This window comes from Helianthus annuus, chromosome 16, assembly GCF_002127325.2.
Source record: "Helianthus annuus cultivar XRQ/B chromosome 16, HanXRQr2.0-SUNRISE, whole genome shotgun sequence".
NCBI classification, from domain to species: domain Eukaryota; kingdom Viridiplantae; phylum Streptophyta; class Magnoliopsida; order Asterales; family Asteraceae; genus Helianthus; species Helianthus annuus.
The window spans coordinates 187,871,955-187,892,083 of record NC_035448.2 but is presented as its reverse complement, the minus strand read 5'-3'; the positions used below and the strand labels follow the sequence as shown (position 1 = coordinate 187,892,083).

At 34.9% G+C, this 20,129-nt stretch overlaps 1 protein-coding gene and 2 long non-coding RNA genes across 8 annotated transcripts; 2 read left to right on the top strand and 1 right to left on the bottom strand.

Moving 5' to 3' along the window:
• The first annotated feature begins 1,168 nt into the window (after window positions 1-1,168).
• On the top strand, window positions 1,169-7,155 carry LOC118488009. 6 transcript variants are annotated; one of them, XR_004883257.1, is made up of 4 exons: window positions 1,169-1,511; window positions 3,752-4,403; window positions 4,518-5,830; window positions 6,392-7,155. It is a non-coding gene; the product is annotated as an uncharacterized LOC118488009 (long non-coding RNA). The 6 variants fall into 6 exon arrangements; XR_004883256.1 differs by having other exon boundaries at window positions 3,752-4,961; window positions 5,079-5,830; XR_004883258.1 differs by having other exon boundaries at window positions 1,170-1,511; window positions 3,752-4,906; window positions 5,079-5,830.
• A 1,506-nt stretch (window positions 7,156-8,661) lies between these two features.
• Window positions 8,662-10,150, top strand: LOC110917194. The gene is made up of 2 exons (XR_002580416.2): window positions 8,662-8,847; window positions 9,960-10,150. It is a non-coding gene; the product is annotated as an uncharacterized LOC110917194 (long non-coding RNA).
• A 2,418-nt stretch (window positions 10,151-12,568) lies between these two features.
• On the bottom strand, window positions 12,569-19,362 carry LOC110918739 (microtubule-associated protein 70-1). Its single transcript, XM_022163023.2, has 11 exons — window positions 18,821-19,362; window positions 18,615-18,700; window positions 16,587-16,652; window positions 16,317-16,487; window positions 16,057-16,227; window positions 15,815-15,970; window positions 14,844-14,990; window positions 14,681-14,752; window positions 13,244-13,714; window positions 12,973-13,159; window positions 12,569-12,871 (listed from the first exon to the last, which is right to left on the bottom strand). Exons 1-10 carry the CDS (start codon window positions 19,080-19,082, stop codon window positions 12,998-13,000), a joined length of 1,764 nt encoding a protein of 587 aa, XP_022018715.1. The 5' UTR covers window positions 19,083-19,362; the 3' UTR covers window positions 12,569-12,871; window positions 12,973-12,997.
• Window positions 19,363-20,129: the final 767 nt, after the last annotated feature.

The window sequence follows — 20,129 nt, the reverse complement described above, 5'->3', positions numbered from 1 at the left end:
TACTGTAATGGATGTTTTGTATAGCCTCAGATTGATTTTTTTTATTTGCTTTGTGTTGAACATTTGCTCCAGTGATATGAACTTTCTTCTGAACTGATTTTTGTTTTGCAGTGAAATCATGAAATATGGATTTCACTTTGTTACGTGAAGAATAATAGTTTAGGGGTATTTTACTAATTATTAGTAGTTTAGGGAGTCTAATGTAATTGTTTGGGTTATTTACTTATTTATGTACGTAATATGAAGGAAGGAAATCAGATTTGAAGTTTGAAATTCTCCTATCTTCTCCAAATATTCTCCTAGTTCTTCTCTTTTAGGGTTTAACCCTATCAAGGGTTCTTCTCTTTTAGGGTTTAACCCTATCAAGGGTATCAGAGCCGTTCCGATCTCCGGTCGGAATTACTTTCGATTACCATGACTAACACTCGCAATCAAGAAATTGACAGCACTCTCAAGGAACATGGCAAGGCAATCTCAAATCTCCAAGAAACCCTAGCCGCCATGTTGAAACAACAAGAACAGTCGATGAAACAACAAGAAGAGATCTTACGAGCACTCAAGGAGCATTCAAGCGGTGGCACTTTTAGCGGCGGCGGAGGCGGCCCTGATAAAGGGTTGTTTAGCGATGATTCGCGGACGGGTACTCGGAAGACAGAAGATATAATTGTTGTTGATGAAAATATTAACAATGATAATTCCATTGTTACACTACATGAGACAGGGAAAAAGCTCCAGCCCTTCAATGAAGACACCGTTCTTCATAAAGGAAGAAAACATAGAGACACACTTTGCATAATCCTTGCTAATGGCGCTTGCGAAGAACCCAAAACTAGACTATACAATGTTGTTAAGGCTGGCCTACTGGTTCCGAACAGTGATGCGGTTCCTGTTCGTCAAGGTCTTCATGTCAAATATGGTAGGAAGTTTGATACACTTCCAGATGATGATATAACTGACGTTGTTAACAACAATCTTTTTGGTGCCTGTTTAAAGGCAAAGGCGAGTTCCGTAAATGATTGGCGCCCACCATGGCGCATCGCTAGGATTTCTCCGATTGCAATCGGAAGGACCGAATGGCGTCCACCCTGGAATGAGTCGACCCAACAGAACTCATGGATGCTGCATTTTTTTTCTCTATTTTGTGATTCTTGAGGTCAAGAATCTTTTAAGGGGGAAGTATTGTTACGTGAAGAACAATAGTTTAGGGGTATTTTACTAATTATTAGTAGTTTAGGGAGTCTAATGTGATTGTTTGGGTTATTTACTTATTTATGTACGTAATATGAAGGAAGGAAATCAGATTTGAAGTTTGAAATTCTCCTATCTTCTCCAAATATTCTCCTAGTTCTTCTCTTTTAGGGTTTAACCCTATCACACTTAGGTTATTTTTATTCTGTCTATATTGAAGTCCTCTGTTTTGATCTTCCTTCAACATTTTTTTTTCCAGATTTTACAACGAGGATTCTGATCAAGGGTTCCGGTGACCATTCAAGAATGTTTGATAGGGCCAGGTATCAAGAGCTTTGCTCTCTGTTTATATTTGTTTGCTTGATTTTTTAATTTTTAATGCACGTTGATTGATTTTAGCACATGGGTTTTATGAATTCATGATAAAATTTTAATTTTTATTAAATGGTTGTTATTAATTTGTGAAGAAAATTGAATCTTTAGCAAATGGGTGTTATGAATTCGTGATAAAGATTTAATTTTTAACCTGTATTATATGGGTGTTATGAATTGGTGATAAAAAAATGAATCTTTAGCACATGGGTGTCATGAATTCATGATAAAAGTTCAATCTTTAGCAATAGTTTGTAACTTTGTAATCTGGTTTAGTCTACAACATAATCTTCATGAGCTAATGTGTTTGATTAGCAAGTAAATCAGTTGGCATGAACCAATCTTCTGCTGGCTTTTATGGGTAATTCTACAAAGCTTTTAAATGAATCCTATGTTGGCTTAACGTGAAGAATAAAATTAAAACCATTATGTGATTCAGACATGTGCTTCTACCAAGTGGGCTACCTCACATTGGCATGGTTAGTTTTTTTTATTTATTCTTATTCTCGGATTGCTCTTAACTTGGCATTTGAATTTCTGATTCCAGTCGGGTCGGGTAACATACATAAAATAGGATACCATAAAAATGCACAATAAATAGATGATAAAAATACGATAGACGTTATAAAATGAAATAAGAAATATTACATTCTATAGTTGTTTTCTAAGGATTTTGGTTGATCATGATTCGTGAGTATCAAATCGATCGCTAAGATTTTGGGTTAGCAAGTGCTTTGGTTGATGAATAGTCGAATAGATGAAATGTCATGCTAGAATGCAGGTCAATAAGACCATCTCCAATGCAATGCATTTGTGGTGCATTTGTGGTGCATTTGTGACATGGATGATGAGATGGAGGAGAGAGAAAGTAAAGAGAGAGTAGAAATGTTCTTGGCTATGCATTTGTGGATAGAGAAATAAAGAGAAAGAGGAAAGGGGGTGAATTAGGGCTGGCAATTTTACACGAATACACGACACGAACCTACACGAAGTTAACAGGTATCGTGTATGGCCTTAACATGTATCATGTACCAAACAGGTAGACACGAGATTACCTGTTAATTTTTGTGTATAAACAGGTTAAATACATGTTTACCTGTTAATACCCGTTAGTACACAATAAGAAATTAAATTAAATAAAACTCATCAGCCATGTGCGTGTGGGTTCCTTAATTCCTTTCTATTTTCATTCCTCATTCAATTCAAAAAAAAATAAAACCCTAAACTCCCTCTGTAACTCTTAGATAGCATGTCGTGTTCGTGTTAACAGGTATTAACAGGTAATTTTCGTGTATATCTTGTCGTGTTCGTGTTCGTGTTTGAAAAAAAGGACACGATAAGTTATCGTGTCATGTTCGTGGGATTTCATGTATCGTGTCGTGTTTTATCGTGTACGGGTATACACGATATGCCAGCCCTAGGGTGAATAATGTGGTGATGTGGCAATTTTTTTTATAAAAATTTTCATCTTATCGATTAAACAAAAGAAAATGACAACCCCCAAAATGATTTAAGAACAAGAATAGGTGACTTTTGTGTCCTTAGGTAAGCACCTATTATGATGGTAGAACGAACACTCAATGAGAACGGTTGATGATCAAAAGCCGTTTAGGAAGAATTAGGCTAAGGTAGAAAATTGGAACACGTGGTCCATAAGTGGACCAAATGTGATGAGACGAGTTATGTTAGACATGTTTCCTCAAGAAACAACACATAACAACATTGTTAACAAATCAGGGTGGTAACCTTGGGGTGTATCATCGTTCTTGATTTAGTGAATATGAACGACGCACGCGCCAGAATGTCACCTGTGACCGCTACATCAGGTCTACCAATTTTGTTTTTTTTTTTTTTACTAGGTGGTTTCAATATGATATTTTAAGTTCCGCATTTCCCTCTTTTAAATTAACTTCTTTGGGTCGTGAACTTGATGTTTGTTTAGAAATCTTCGTGTTGCTGCTAAGTTAATTAAGCATGTATTAGCTTCACTAAAAAATGAGTAGGTAGTAAGAAAAGTGATGGTTTTTTTTTTTTTTTTGGGTTTTAATAAGTTCAGTAAAAGTAAATTAATTATATATATATATATATATATATGGAACCCATTAAGTGTAACTGCTTTTTGAGTTAAACTTGACCATTCAAACTCTCTAACTTTTAATCCTGATCGTTTAAACTCACATTTTTCTTCTAGAAGGAGCAGTTTGCAGAGGTTATACAATGCAGTTGTTTACGGTTCTGGTCATACCAAATTTTGGGTGGACAACTGTTTTACACCCCACGTCCTCCCCTTAATTTCGCAAAAAAAAAAAAAAAAAAAAAAAAAAAAAACTGCACCTTCCTGTTATAAACTCCCCACCATCACCACCGCTCTCCCTAATTGCCATCCACTTCCCCGTCGTCATCATCAACGCCGAGTTCCGAGTCGGTGGCAAGAGTTGCTTTGGTTCACAACAGGTTGATGGACGACAAACCTATTTGTTTTATCATTTTCCTAATGCAATTGCTACTATAAGAAGATGAAATTGAGATGGAAGACAAACCTAAAGAGGAACAGGTAACCGAGATGGATTGAAATCAGCCGGGGACAACATGTAAGAGGGTCCTGTTTATATTCTCCGACCTCTCTCTTTGTTCTTCTGACTAAAATTTTAAATTATTTGTTTTACTGAAATTGGATTCATGTGTTTTGTTGAATGAGTCCTATTCAGTGGGAAGAAAATTGAAATATATGAAACAAAAAACAACCATGAAGAACCAACAAGCTTCAAGAAACATTATATCTAAAAGATCCACACTTTTCTTGTGTATCTGTATTTTTGTGTTGGATTACTCTTCACCAAAAGGTACATACACGGTCTTAGTACTTTATATTACAAGTTTGATTCTTTTGTTTTTAGATATTAAAGAGATGCATGCCAACTGTTTGATTTTATTCCTTTGAGAAAAAAAAAATGCAGGGAAATTGAGCGATTTTTGGAGTTCTCTATACAGTTTTGCAGGTGCCATATTTGGTCTATGATTTTGAAGATTCAGTTTTGTTTGTGGTTTATGATTTTGCATGTTCAGAAGAAGCTTTAGCGGTTTTTTTTTTTTTTATCAAACTCACGGTTACCACAAAACTTCATCTAGGTTTGTTTCTATTTTATCTTCATCCGAAGTTTTAGCGGTATTATTTTATTTAGGATTTAGAGTTTATGTTGAGTGATTTGTAGTGACCAACACCTGTTCGATGTTAGCGTCAAAATTGCCATTCACGGGTACACCGCTGCTGGTGGCGCGAGTTCTGGTTGGTGGGTTGTCAACAAAAGTGGAGCATATTGAGGAATGATTGTTCAACCATCAGAGGGTATGCAATTTCATTTAAGAAGTTGTTTATCATAGATCATGAATGGTCATCAAAGGTATTCATAGTCTTGTAGCATATGTGGAATTTAAAAAAATTAAGTAGGCTTAGATTCTAATCTTGTATAATTTAGCAAGAATCCCTTATTAAAAGTTTTTGATTTCTTTTATTGTAGTTCATGCTTTGTAGTGTTCAAAGAAGGGTTAATTGATCAGTCATCACGGGTTCTTTTTTTGTGGTTCATGCTTACATATGAAATGGAAGCAATTCTGGGTTTTAGTTCCGCTTGCGAAGTAACACTACGTTTCTGGCTGTTCAATAAAAGGCATTGCTCAAGACACACAATGTTTATCTGATCTCTAAGTAATATAGTTTTTATTTAGAGTGTTAATGTATAATCTTAGTTGAAAAGGAGAAGAACAGTAGCAAAAAGTTCTTACCAGTAGCAGTTTTCAACAAGTCTTCTTTCTGATAAGTCTTTAACCTTAATTTAGATCAAATAAATTTGTATACTTTCTCTATCATCTCTCTTTTATGCCTACCAGGTGTTGGTGTTTGCTGAAATACCTGAGTGAGTGTTAATCACATAATGGTCTTCCCTTTTTAATAAAGACAATGTCATGTAGATACTTTTTTGCCTAGAACAATAAAGCTTGTACAAGTTGCAACTGCTAGAGGTAATCAGGTTGCTATTAAGATGCTTTTTCCTTTATCATCTCAAGTGGAAACTAAAGGAATGCATATTCATTAATCCATAATTCTTTCTTGATGTCATGAGCCGACAGTAATCCAGCTAAAATCGTTTATATGTTTCCTATTCGCAGATAGTGCTAGATCGACTTTCTCTTGTGGAGCTTAATGTATGATGGAGATCACTTCTTGATGTCGGTAGTAGGGTCGCCCGGATCGTAACCCGCTTATGACCCGGTAATAATAGGCATGCATTTGTATGGTGATGCTATTACCACATTAAAGTACCAATCCACCATAGGGTAAAAAGCTAGTGTCTATTTTTCTTGGTGGCTTTATATTGAAAATATGGCTATATTTATCTATCTAATTTATGACTTGAAAATTAGTTTTTAGTTCATAACAGATGGTAAGTTTTGACTTCCAAGTTCTTGTGTAACTAAGTTAATTAACAATAATTTCTGCAATACTATTACTTTATTTTCTCCTCACATGGTTATAGATTAAGAAACTTTTTAAATAGCAAACCAGACTAAAAGCCTTGTGTTTGAATTATGCAGATTTCTAAAAAGCATTCATTTCTTATGATTTTATTTTTCATTTTGTTAACATTAACCAGCCAAGTGAATATCAAAAAAAAAAAGTTTCCTTTCACCATTGTGTTTTTCTTTTTTGTCCTTTCACCAAAAAAAAGCTTCCTTTCAACAATTTTCTTTACCTGCAAAGAATTTTTGTTGAGAAATGTGCTCTTATTTCTTAAGGTATGTTACACTAAGAAATGTGTTCTAAATTAAACAGCCTCATGGTGGCAGTCCAGGGGCATAACTTTAGTCTGGGAGCAGATGGGGATGGAATTAGAGGGATCCATTGAGTTTTCGGTTAAAAGCATTCGGGACAAAGCTTAGTGCCTCGCTTTCATAGACTTTGCCTTCAAGTTAGAGTGCAAAAACTGGGCATTATGGTTGATTTTCTGATTTGGAGGATCGTTCAAGACAAACTCCCAACAACTACGGCTCTAGCAAGGAGGAACATTTTTGTGCTTAATACTCGGTGCAAGATGTGCGAAGATGAGGACGAATCGGCCTTGCATCTGTTTGTTTCATGTCGCATAGCGGTACTGGTGTGGGAGTTTATCTCACAATGGTGCAAGTTAAGCCCAATATATGTTTTGGAACTAAAGGATTCGACCAATATTAACAACCGAAACAAAGGTTCGAGGAAGTGGAGGAAGTCACCATCTATGGTGACCCTGAAAGTGATTTTGGTTATATGGAGGAGTCGCAACGAGTCGGTCTTCAATGGCAAGCAAATCATTGTAACAAGGATAAAGTAAGACAATAAAGCATTTGGATATTTGTGGTTGAAGAACTAGGCGAAAGCTGGTAACCCAACTTGAGAGAATTAGTGTAACTTTATCTTACCATGGGGATATGAGACTAGGAGTATATGAATCTTTTGTGTATAGTTAGTGTAATAAATGTTTAACAGTTCGTTAACCAACAGTATATGGATAAAATTTCGTTGGTCTTTCAAAAAAATATTACGTTAAGTATCGGGTCAACGGACGGGTATAAAACTATGTTTTTTTTAGTTCAACGAAATCACCACTATTTGGTCTTTCCCCAAAGAGTGGGCTTATGGTTTTAATATTTATGGTTTTAATATGTAATAAATACTATGGTTATATCATAAACTTGTGTATTTATTATGATATATTTTTTATTTTATTATACCACTAGGTTATAACCTCGTGTATTACATGGGTTGAATAAATGAATTTTATATACCAAATAATAAAACATTATCTTTTTAAAAGTCTCCTTTATTGCACGGGTTGAAGAAATGTATTTTTATATGTTAAATAATAAAATAAGTTATATCTATAAGAACCATATGTATTGTACGGGTTGAATAAATGTAATATTATATACCAAATAATAAAAAAATTATATCTTTAAAACCATTGTATTACACGGGTTGAATAAATGTTACATTGTTTACCAAATAATAAAAAAAAATTATATTTTTAAAAACCCACGTGTATTACATGGTTTAAATAAATATGATTTTATATACCAAATAATAAAAAAAATATTTAAAAAAACTAACGGATTTTTTTATATTTAAAGTAGGATAAGATTGAATATTAATTTTTATTTATTTAGTTAATATAAAATTGAAAAATCTGTAATTGAATAGGTGGAATGTTGTATTATGATAAATCGGTTAGCCGTAGTGAATGATAAAGATAATAGTGATTGTTAAACAAATTAATTAATCGAATTTAACAGAAACATTTGTGATGTTAGGCGGATTTTTTTAATTATTTGAAAGTTAATATCAACTTTGGAATTCGTATGAATTCTTATTAGATTTGATTAAATATTATTGATAATAAAAATTTGTATTAGATTAGATTTTAGATTTGATTAAATATTATTAATAATAAGAATTTGTATTAATTTAGATTAAATATTATTATTTTTAGTATTATTAATAATTTTAATCAATTAAATGAGAGAATGACAAGTGTCACAAAACAGGTTTCTTTTATTATATAGATAGATTAATATGCCCGTCCACCGGACGGGTATAGAACTAATTTCAGACGAAAACCAGGTTCAAGCGTAGGTGTTGGAGCCCTAATTTCAATCCGAAAACATCGCTGGGGTTTTGGTTGATGAGCAGATAAAGCTACGCGCTTTCGAATGGGCGGTGGTTATGTCGCCGACATCGATTTGGGGGAAAGCGGTGATGGTCAATGTTGGTAGGTGAAGCAGGTTTGGGGAAGAGCGACGGTGATTTGTGGTAGTGAGCGGTGTGGATGCCCTAAAAATGGATACTGGTGGAGTGGATGACATGTGTGGGGCATTGTTACTTTTAGTTAGCGTAACCCGTCCACCGGGTATTAAACTAGTTGATTTTAGTTAAACTTTAGTTCGATATCATGTGAGGAGACTAAAACCGTTATTTTTCATAAAAGAGCACTTATATGCTTTTAAAAATTGGTACCTTTTTGGTTGACTTCTGAGTCACTTATTCACTGAATATGTTTTAATTTGCAGCTCAAACTTTGGACTTCTAAAATTGTTTGTGCCAGAAGGTGTAAAAGATCAAACATGAGGACTATTACCGGAAAACGTTAGGCCAAACAGTCGTTTGAGTCTTTCCACTTAGGCATAAGATCCTCTTTATTCAATCTCAGTTTCTAAGAGAAATCAACACAGGAGTCTTGCAAGCTAAAAGCAAGTAAGGTACGCTACTCAGAATATCATAGTAGTTATTCAATTTTCAGTAATATTTTTCCTACAAATTCAAAGCGTCTTAGTCAATGACAATTAGATTGAATATGTTATAAGGATCTCAATTGTTTTGGAACATATTTTCCTACAAATTCAAAATTGTTATTTATGCATGATACATCTTCCTCATCGTATTATCCTAACTGACCATAATATTTTCCCAAGTTTCTTTTTAATCGACCCGTTTTGACCCGCTACCCGACCCGAACCACCCGTTTTGGCAGGTGTATTTACTAATTATGGAAAGTGGAAAGCTTGGGCGGTTAGGCAACAACAGGTCATAGGGGTGTGCAACGGTTCAGAACCGAACCGAACCGGGACCGAACCGGAACCGTTTAATGCTAAATATAAGAACCGGAACCGAACCGTATTTTAACGGTTCCGGTTCGGTTCAGAACCGGGTTAAACGGTTCTCGCATAGACGGTTCTCGCCAGAACTGGTTATCAATTAAATCCAAAAACTAACAACAAAATAAAACAATTAAAACAATCAAACCGTTTAAAATATATAATTAAGAGTTGCAACATTCAAAATTCAAACCAATCAAAATAAAAGTAGCAACAATAAAATGTTTAAAACCAGTATACAATGTAAAAAACAAAATTCAACTAAAAAAACTTTTAGTTAACCATAAAAATACTTCATTCAAACATTATACAAAAACTATTTCTATATTCTTTAATCCTAAAAACATTTTTCTAAATATAATATTTAAAGTTTAAACCCAAACCGGTTCTAGCGGTTCTTTAAACAGACCCGTCGGTTATAACCGGAACCGAACCGGTAACCGTTTATTCCCATATTTAAGAACCGGAACCGGAACCGAAATGCAACAATGCGGTTTGGATCTAGCGGTTCCGGTTCGGTTCCCCGGTTCTGACGGTTCAGAACCGTAAATTGCTCAGCCCTAACAGGTCAAGTTGAGCCATCGCTTTTCTGGTCTGCCTTTAAAATAAGAAAGTTAATTACAATGTGTGTGAAAACAGAAAATGCACAAGGGGGAACTGTTATTGATGTGTATGTTGCAATCATACTGAAGAGTACCTATTCACTATTTTTGCAGGAAGAGATGGAAGCCTCATATATTGTCAAAATTCAATATTCAAATTTAACTCTTTGGGCTGGTGATGCCTATACTTTATTAGTGACAAAATGTTGTCATTTGTTTTGAGTGAGAACATATTTAGATTGATATATTGATCTATATATTATTAACTATAATGTCTAGAGGACTTAAAAGTGTTGAAGTAAAAATATATTTTACTTATAAGGGGGGATGGGGCACCAGCGGGTGCCCTCAACCCGCACCCAAACACTACGACCGGAGGGGCGGGTGGGGTTGGGGTTAGGTTGTTGCCGCTTGAAGTTGCTGATTGTGTGTGTATGTGTAATAAATTGAAAAGAAAAAAGGGACAGGGTAGTTTAGAATGGTGGTGCCACCAAAGATGGAAGTTTAGGGTAGTGGATGGTCTAAGTGACGTGTCGCGACGGGATTCGTGGGACTTAGGGTATATGGGTTAAGTGCCCCCTCCCCCTAAAGTGTTGTTTAGATTACAAGTATTCCCCTAAGCATTTTAGCTTTTAATGTTTTTATCGTAGGTGTTGTCTAATTCAAAATACAAGCTTTTATAGCCTTTCATTAACTCGGTGTTGATTTTGTGTCTCCTACTACTTGATGCTAAGGACACGTTACATCGAGTACATGTCGTTTAAGGCCCAACACTATCATGGAAGGTTTATTTGCTACTTTCTCTATACACGTCTTTCCCGCCGTAACGCGCGACTGGGTAAAAATTGTATTCAAGAAACAATATAAGACATCCACAAATAATTGAATATAGATACATATATCACCAACAATTACACCACCATGCTTGGAACAATTCGATCTCGATTCATGAAATCAAATCAAAATAAATCATAACAAGCCCATCAGAATTCGGATCAAAATTGAATCACGGAAATGCAAATCAAACCCATAAGAAATTGAACCCCTTTTGACCTAAAGCATGATGATGAAGCCCTTCAAAGCGGAAAGCAAGTTAAAGAAAAGCTATAGCCAAAATAAAGTATGGAGAGTGAGTGAAGAGAAATTGAAGGTGCCTCACTTTGATGGGTATTTCGAACGCTGGAGTAGGATGACGGAAAACCTCCTGAAAGCAAAGCGTTTATGGAATCTGATTGATCCCGGTTTTGAGGAGTCTCCGGTGGGTATCACCCAAAACAATACTCAAAGCAAGACGGCGGAGGAGTTACGAGCAAATGATCAACAGGTGAAGCATTACTTGTATCAAGCAATTGATAGGGTAACTTTCGAGCAGATTCTTGACAGATGCACTACAAAGTCTGTGTATGGGATTGCATGAAGAAAAGATTTGAAGGAAATGCACGTGTCAAGATATCTATGTTGTAGAAACTAAGAAGAGATTTCGAGAACAAATGGACAAAATTTGTGAATATTTTGCTAGAGTTCTAACCATCTCAAATCAGATGAGAAAAAACGGACAAAATTTGTGAGATGTCAAGATCATAGAGAAGATTTTAAGAACTTTCAGCGAAAGGTACTTGTATATGCTGGTTTCCATCGAAGAATCTAGAGACATTGACAAAATTTCCATAGATCATAGATGAACGACGAATTACTCCATAGATCATAGATGGTCGAGGGTGTTCATCATACAATAAGGAGACTATTCGATGTTACAAATGTCACAAGCTAGCTAGGACATTTTCAACATGAATGTCCAACTTGGAAAGAGGCAAACTATGCAGGGTTTGATGATGAGGAAGAAGTAATGCTTGTGGCACCAATAGATGAGGAAAACAACGGGTTCATGGCTCAAACGGATGATGGAAGCAGAGGCAACATATGGTTCTTGGACGCGGTTTATTCCAATCATATGTGTGGCGATAAAGGAAAGGTCATTTGGATCAAGGCTTTTCTCATTCAATCAAGCAGAGGCAACATATGGTTCTTGGACTCGGTTTATTCCAATCATAGAATATTGTAGTGGAGCACAAGAATCGAAAAATGTTGAACGTGGTGGTGACCCTTCTTGCTGCAAAGAAAATACCAAAGATGTATTGGGCAGAATGTTGTATGGACTGTCTACGTTCTTAATAGAAGTCCAAGTAAGGCACTAATAGGGATTACACCACAAGAAGCCTGGAGTGGAACCAAGCCGATTATTGAACATTTCAGGGTTTGAGGATGCATTGCTCATGTTCACATACCAAAGGAGAAACCAGCTAAATTAGATGAAAAAAGTTTTGTTTCTGTTTTGAGAGGGGAAAGCGAAGAATCAAAGGGGTATAGACTGCTTAATTCAAACTTCAAAAGGCTCTGTATGGATTGAAACAGGCACCTATACCCTCGTTTAGTCGTACCGAGTCTCACTTTCTCAAGGAAGGTTTCAGGAAGAGCAGCAACGACCATACCTTGTTATAAAGAAAAATTATTCGAAGGGGAACATTTTGTTTGTTAACATATACGTCGATGATTAGGTTAAAGGAGTTTAAAGAATCTATGAAAAAGGAATTCGAGATGACAGATATTAAAGTTTTTCAAGCCAATGATGGAATTAAACATCCCAATGCAAATATGTTGTTGAAAAGAAAACGTAATTCCACACTATACGAGCCCAACCCGTTTTAAGTTTATGACGCCTTCGGTTTTGGAAACCAACATTGCTCCTAATTCAAGCAAATCGATACTAAATAACGAGAAAGCTTTGTTTTTCATGACAAAATCACACTATGCACATCCTCAAATCAACTCTCACAAAAAAAAAATAATGAAAAAAATAAAAGAAAAAAGGTTAGCTCAGCTTCACACCCACCTGCTGATTTCTTCTACACAAATAGTCAGAAAAGCATACCCACCCATCTACCCATGGGCATGCTAGTTACACCATTATATAATCAAACTAAAAACAACCGTAATAATCTTTTATCATACTCCTTTCCTTGTTATTCCTGCATGCATCAATTAACGTGTCAATTTACCAAACGGCAGCCCAATCCCGTTTTGAGTATGACTCCCGTTTCAACTTCCAAACAACGACATAACATAATACCTGGCTGGAAGTAGCCGAGACGTGTTCACTTTCCCTTTGAGTTCCCAGCCCGTTTGGCACGATTGTCCTGTTCCTTATCAATACGCATAGCTGCTATCTCTTTCTCCAAAGTTGTTACTTCCCTTCTCATCTTTTTCGACTCCACCTCCATTGCCTTCGTTAAAGTATCTACTTTCTTTGATAACATCTAAAAACAGCATTTTATTTTATAAATATTAATATCCAAACACTAAATAATAGCTTCTTATTATGAATGAAATAAGATATGAACCTCAATGGCATCATCCTTATCTTTAAGGCTCTGATCCTTTTCATGACAAGATTTCCTCAAACCGATAACTTCTTTTTGCAGCAAATCATACAACAAGCCCGGGACCGTATCCTCTGTTTCGGGTTTTTCATCTGGCTTATCTTCCCATGAACCATCACGGGCCTCGCTATCCTTACTTCCATCACAAGGTTGCTCAGTATTAAAAGTAGGACTATTACCGCCACTGGAGAGAAGTTTACTACCCCTGTCTAACGATCGGGTCCCACCATCAAATGACTTTGATGTACCTTTAGCATGCCTCAAAATTGAACTTGAACCAGATGGAAGTGTCGATCTTATCTGAAAAGATGGCGATCTTTTCGGTAAAAATCCATTTGATGCTCCACCTATTGATTGGCGGCGTGAAGAACAAACAGTGTTTGGTGATCTCAACGTATCTTCTAGCACCTTGAGTCGTAGCTGATATTTTTCCTATAATATTATAAAATGGTTAAAAACTGAAGTCATGAGAAAATAATAGAAATATTGAGTAAACTGCCATTTTGGTCCCTGTGGTTTGGTCACTTTTGCCACTTTAGTCCAAAACTCAAACTTTTTGCATCTGGGTCCCTGTGGTTTAAGTTTTATTGCCATTTTGGTCCAAAAATGAAACCAGGTCATATTTGTCTTATAAAATCCTGCAATTTTGTCATTTTTCTCAGGGGCATATCAGGTCGTATTTTTCTTATAAAATTTGGTATTTATTTATAAAAAAGAAATAATCATTTTGCACCTGCGGAAAATGACAAAATAGCAGGATTTTATAAGACAAATATGACCTGATTTCATTTTTGGACCAAAATGGCAATAAAACTGAAACCACAAGGACCCAGATGCAAAAAGTTTGAGTTTTGGACTAAAGTGGCAAAAATGACCAAACCACAGGGACCAAAATGGCAGTTTACTCTAGAAATATTTGAAAGAGTAAAATGTCATTTTCGTCCCTGAGGTTTGGCCCAGTTTTGCGACTTTCGTCCAAAGGTTTGTTTTTCCGCATCTGGATCCAAAAGGTTTGAAATCTTGCCATTTTCATCCGGCTCGTTAACTCCATCCATTTTTCTCCGTTTAATCAGGGGTATTTTCGTCTTTTTTGTTAACTTAAAGGGCAATTCGGTCTTTTTCACTTTACGTACAAACATTTAAAATACCCCTGACCAAATCCGTTAGACCGAACTGCACTTTCAGTTAACAAAAAAGACAGAAATACCCCTCACTTAACAGAGAAAACTAGATGGAGTTAACGAGCCGGATGAAAATGGCAATATTTCAAACCTTTTGGATCCAGATGTGGAAAAACAAACCTTTGGACGAAAGTCGCAAAACTGACCAAACCTCAGGGACGAAAATGGCATTTTACTCTATTTGAAGATATTTGAGAAATAAGTAAAAGAATATTACTTTCAATTGTGCTTCAGATTTTGCAGCACGTTCGGTTATAGCTAATTTGTCACGCAGTTGTTGCATCTCACCCTGTTAACGAAAGGGTGAACTGGCAAGTAAATAACTAAATAACGAATAAGCAAACAAATTCATGGAAATATAAAAAAAAGGTTCAAGATACCTGCAAGAACCTTCTTTCTTCGAGCCATTGCTTAACTGGCATCACCTTATCATTAGAATCTTTCCATTCATTAGCTACGACTGTTGCCACTCTATTGGCTGTAACTTTTGCACGAGCTAGCTCTCTGTCTAGCGTCTTTCTTTCTTCCTATTAATAAAAAAAATTAATATAATTAGTCAGTTATGACTGTGGACCAAAGCATATCCTACAAAAATGTTACAGGTGGCAAGATCAGCGAGTCAAGAAACGTGTAGTATTTTATAGATGAGTAAAATGCCATTTTCGTTCTTGAGGTTTGGCCAGTTTTGCGACTTTCGTCCAAAGATTTGTTTTTTCGCATCTGGATCCAAAAGGTTTGAAATCTTGTCATTTCCATCCGGCTCGTTAACTCCATCCATTTTTCTCCATTAAGTCAGGGTATTTCCGTCTTTTTTGTTAACTTAAAGGGCAATTCGGTCTTTTTCACTTTATGTAAAATGACCGAATACCCCTGAAAAAGACTGAATTGCCCATTAAGTTTACAAGGATGACATAAATACCCTTGACTTAACAGAGAAAAATGGATGGAGTTAACGAGCCAGGTGAAAAAGGTAAGATTTCAAACCTTTTGGATCCTGATGCGGGGAAACAAACCTTTGGACGAAAGTCGTAAAACTGGCCAAACCTCAGGGACGAAAATGGCATTCTACTCTTTATAAATAATCAGCAAGTTAACAAGGATACAAAAAGTATCTTGGTAATATAATAATCTTAAAAGAATTAGAAGGTTGTGTGCATTAAAAATTAACTCTTGGGAGTTGGGATGTTTCACTATTTGACCTATTTTGAAATGTTTTCCATTAAAGCCAAGTTTTTTTTATCTATCAACCCAAATTGACCCATATACAAGTAATGGGTTAAAATTTGGCAAATTTCCACCTCTATATGCATAAACCTTAAGCAGAATATGACGAAACTATATTATGTTTTACATTCATTTCTTGAACTTTCCGTTGATAGTCCCTCACAGCATTTGCAGCTGCGCCGCCAGCAAGGACAGCCTCTTCAAGTTCGCGAACAGTTTGGGTAAGTTTTTCCACCTCAGCAACTTTTTGACGATGCATTCGATCCAAAATTCTATTTTCCTCCTGCAAAAAAGGAAACATGAATTGGCATTTCAAAAAACTAGAAATTACCGATTAACGGGATTCATAATTCAATGTCTGACGCTAACCTGGCAAATTTCTATCTGCTTCATTAACTCCTGATTCTTGTTCTGAAGATCATCCACCATAGAAGCCTTGGCTAATGCAACCTGCACAGTTCTCTCAGCTTCAAGTAATGCCGCCTCTTTTGACTTGGTCAAACGGTCTAGTGCTTTGTTGTCATCCTGCAGCTTTGCAATCTGAAATCAAAAAATCATAAGATTATAATTTTGAGATTGTATATCACCGTCTGCATTGACTACTCAAAGGATAGAAGTCAAAGTCAAACCTCTTGTCTTGCCAGCTTGAGCTCAGCTTCTAAAGGCGCAAGTATGGCTTCTATTGGAGGCATATCGTCGTCTTTCTGAGCTGCATGAACCCTTCTTAGAGTAGCTTCTGCTGCAAACTGAGCTGCCATTGATGCTTTCTTCTCATCGTTGATTTTCTTGATTTCAAGATTCTAAACAGCCAAAAAGTGTTTATAATTATAACTAATCCTGTAATGGAAAGAGTAAATTTCAACACATTTACTTATGAATGGATCGGTTTCAGTGAATACCTTGCTTTCGAGAAGAGATTCGGTCAACTTTAACTTTTCGTCCACTTTTGATAACTCTTCAGTTAGCTAAGGTGCAATAATACAAATTAATGTTAGTACTAATACAAAATACAAACTCAAGAAACCATATACTAGAACAAAAGTGCACAGGAAAAGGCACCAACTTGATGAATGTAATATGAAAACAAGCAAGATTACAGTGTTCTTTTGTATCAACTAACAACATGCATTGATGACCTCATATATATTTGCCTTCTTGAATTTTGATTGTTGTATTTACAGCGTTGAAACAGTATAATCAGCTAATTTCAATTCTTAATTTGTTTTATCTAGTGCCAAAAGTTTGAACTTCCATTTATTCTCTTCCAATATTCTGAATTTAACTTATTGACTATTATATAAACGTATAAACAGAAGCTATACGTTAAGGTCGTACGAAAAACATATAAACGTATAAACAGAAGCTATACGTTAAGGTCGTACGAAAAACAGACATATGATAGTTTTCCTTTAAGTCAAGAAAGTACAATTATATATATATTGGTGACGAGTGCTGATGATTAGTAACTTTATTTTTATATTAATATATAGTTTTTTATTATTTTATTATTTAATATATTATAATAGTTTATTATTATATTTATTTTTGATAACATATTTTTTATTTTTTCCTTTTAAAAAAATATATTTCCTTTACCTTTTTTAATAATTTTTTTCTTTATTTAAACATATATTAATTTATCGATTAATTTGATACTTCTTTAATAATTTACGTTATAACTTTTTTCTAAAAACTTAAGTACGTAGTTGTGCTTAATTTTTTCCTTGACATTTTGTTATAAGTTTTGTTAAAAATGAAGTTGTACTCCAAATAAAGTATTTGTTGGTATTATAAAACGGTACGATAATAAACTAAATTGTTCTAATGGTTTGGCTTTCCAAACAACATGCTTTATTTTCAAATGACGTTTGTTTACATTATCATTTACTCTTTTTCGCCGCAACGCGCGATGTAAAAAAAACTAGTATTGACATTAAACTTTAAATATCCTAACACGCGAAGAACAGAATCAAAAAAAGTAATGACATGAGGAAACAATAAGTACATTAATGAAACATGCAAGACAAGTTAATATATTAAATTAGCTCATATTACCATTGTAATACATATCAACGGATAATGTAGCATCTACGATAGAAGACAACCCAATGGACAGTGGAAATTAGCTAAAACACAAAACCTATGAAAAATTAAGATTTATCGCCACGGTGAAATACAGATTGGAAACTATTTAAACAGCAGAATATTAATATCTTGCATGGAAGTGAAGAAGACAACAATAGGAAATTTGGTCCATTAAACTATAAGTCACAATAAAGACACAACACCGAAATAGAGAAATAAATAAACAAAACAAAAAAAGGTATTTAATATATCATATCATCGTGTGTTATACAACTTTATCAGTTCCATGGTTCCACCACGTATTCATTTATCCGTGTTATGAACTAGAAAAAGGGAAACGACAAGCGTACACGACACGTGCAAATTAAAAGATATTAGAATCCAAGAGCCACCAATATGGAACATGAAAACAGCAAAACCATGTTCCATTTCTAACACATGAAATAGACTTAATACCAAATAGTGAGTAATACTCAAGACAATGACATTGCCCACTTTTTTTCAATGGACAATATCAACATCACACAACAATATCATCACATAACCATTAGTTATTTTCTTCAGATGGATTTAATAATTGCAAATCATAACTAAACAAAGTACATTAATATAAAAAACTCAAAATCCAGCTTATAACCATTGTGTACAAAAACACATATCTAATACTAAAAAAATAAATAAATAAATAAATAAACAATTATCAACAAGTTATAACATGACATCAATACCTGATATGCATACAATTAAAGCAAAATATCTGGTTAATTATCGCTAATAAGTACAAATTCGTTGGTGAACAACTAAACATACAGAATAGAAAAAAAAAAAATAGAAAGTAATACCTCCTCAACAGCTTTTTCTCTCAATCGTTCAGATAGCCGTAGCGCTTTGATCTCAGCCTGTGCTTCACTCAATTCTCGATCCTTATCTACAAAAAAATCAAACAAAACCCTAGCTAGTTAAACAGTGAAAACTAACAAACAGCATCACCATTCAATCAATCCATCAGATCATTTAACAATTAACACTAATCAGTAATCATAATCACCTCTAACTTCATTCTCCAATCGATTAAGCTCAAGCTTCACCGGATCCGATCCATGAAGCATGTTTATAAGATCATCAGCGTCTAAACTCGGCCTCACCGTAGCTCTCCTACGACTCGTAGCACCGGATCCCCTACCTCCTCCACCGGAAACCGTCAACGGCGTGGTTTCACCGGCCGGAGACCGTACATTGCTGCCGTTATAAAACGTCTCCGTCGAGTCGGTCATTCTGGCCACCTCGCCGGCGCCGGAAACCTCCTCCATCAGTCGGATCTGAACTCAATCTCGCATGAATTAGGTGTGAATTGAAGCGGTTATTGTGGTTAGGGTTTGTGGAATGTGGAATATGAGTAGAGTATGAATCTAGATGCAGAAGTGATGAGAGAGAGAGAGAGAGAAAGTGAAGAGAATGAGTTGAAGTAATGGCTCCGTTTAAAACTGTATCGTCTTGATGTAGTAGTAAGATTTTTTTCAAGTGGTTTCTCTCACTATAATTGTGCGTGTGGTGTTGTTGTTGTTGAGTTGAAAAAATGACCGTGTTTCTCTCTCTAGATTGTTAAAAAAAACAAAAGTTTAAAAAGGTGTTTTATTTCTTTTTAATAAAATAAACACTCACAATTATTTATTTAAATTTATATTTATTTTTATACTAGTATTAAACTCCTGCGTTGCAGCGGTGGAAACAAAACTGTGTTAAGTAGTAGCAATATTATACCATTGTTAGCAATCACCAACACCGGAAAAACTCGTAAAATCAAAATAAATAAAAACGGGAAAAAAATAATGTCGAGCGAAAAGCAGACGTAAAATCTTTAAATCATGCACGTTAGTTGCTGAGAAATTAAACCGAAACTTAAAACATAGAAAAAATAACTAAGTCCATCCAGGACCCGCGTGTTAGACGAACTTGTCAAACGCAGAAAAATAGATGTGACACGGCGGGCCAGTCAAACGGGAAAAAATATACGAAAATATGTTGAACCCCACACGCACGTTGCAGTGCGTTAACTCACAAAATTTAGAATGAAACGAAAAACTTGGGAAAGATGAAAAGTATGGTGGACCAAAATTGAAAATAAAAAAAAGTTGGGATTAAATTGCAAAAGATGAAAATTTTTGGGTTAAAAGTAAAAAACAAAGGGTTTAAATTAAAAAATTGAAGTTATTTATTAATTTTAGATAAAGATAAGTATAAAAATAAGTGATATCTATATATTGGTTATTAATTAATATTAATTTTAAAAGAAATATAAATAAAATTTATAAGGTTGAAGGAGAGAATGTCATGTGGCATTTTTTGAAGTCTTTTAT

Coding starts and splice junctions, on each gene's coding strand:
- LOC110918739 (XM_022163023.2), bottom strand. CDS start 19,082: ATGGAGGAGGTTTCCGGCGCCGGCGAGGTGGCCAGAATGACCGACTCG. Junction 16,228..16,316: donor TCAAGCTGGCAAGACAAGAG/GTTTGACTTTGA, acceptor TTTTGATTTCAG/ATTGCAAAGCTGCAGGATGA. Junction 14,753..14,843: donor AAGAAAGAAGGTTCTTGCAG/GTATCTTGAACC, acceptor TTTCGTTAACAG/GGTGAGATGCAACAACTGCG.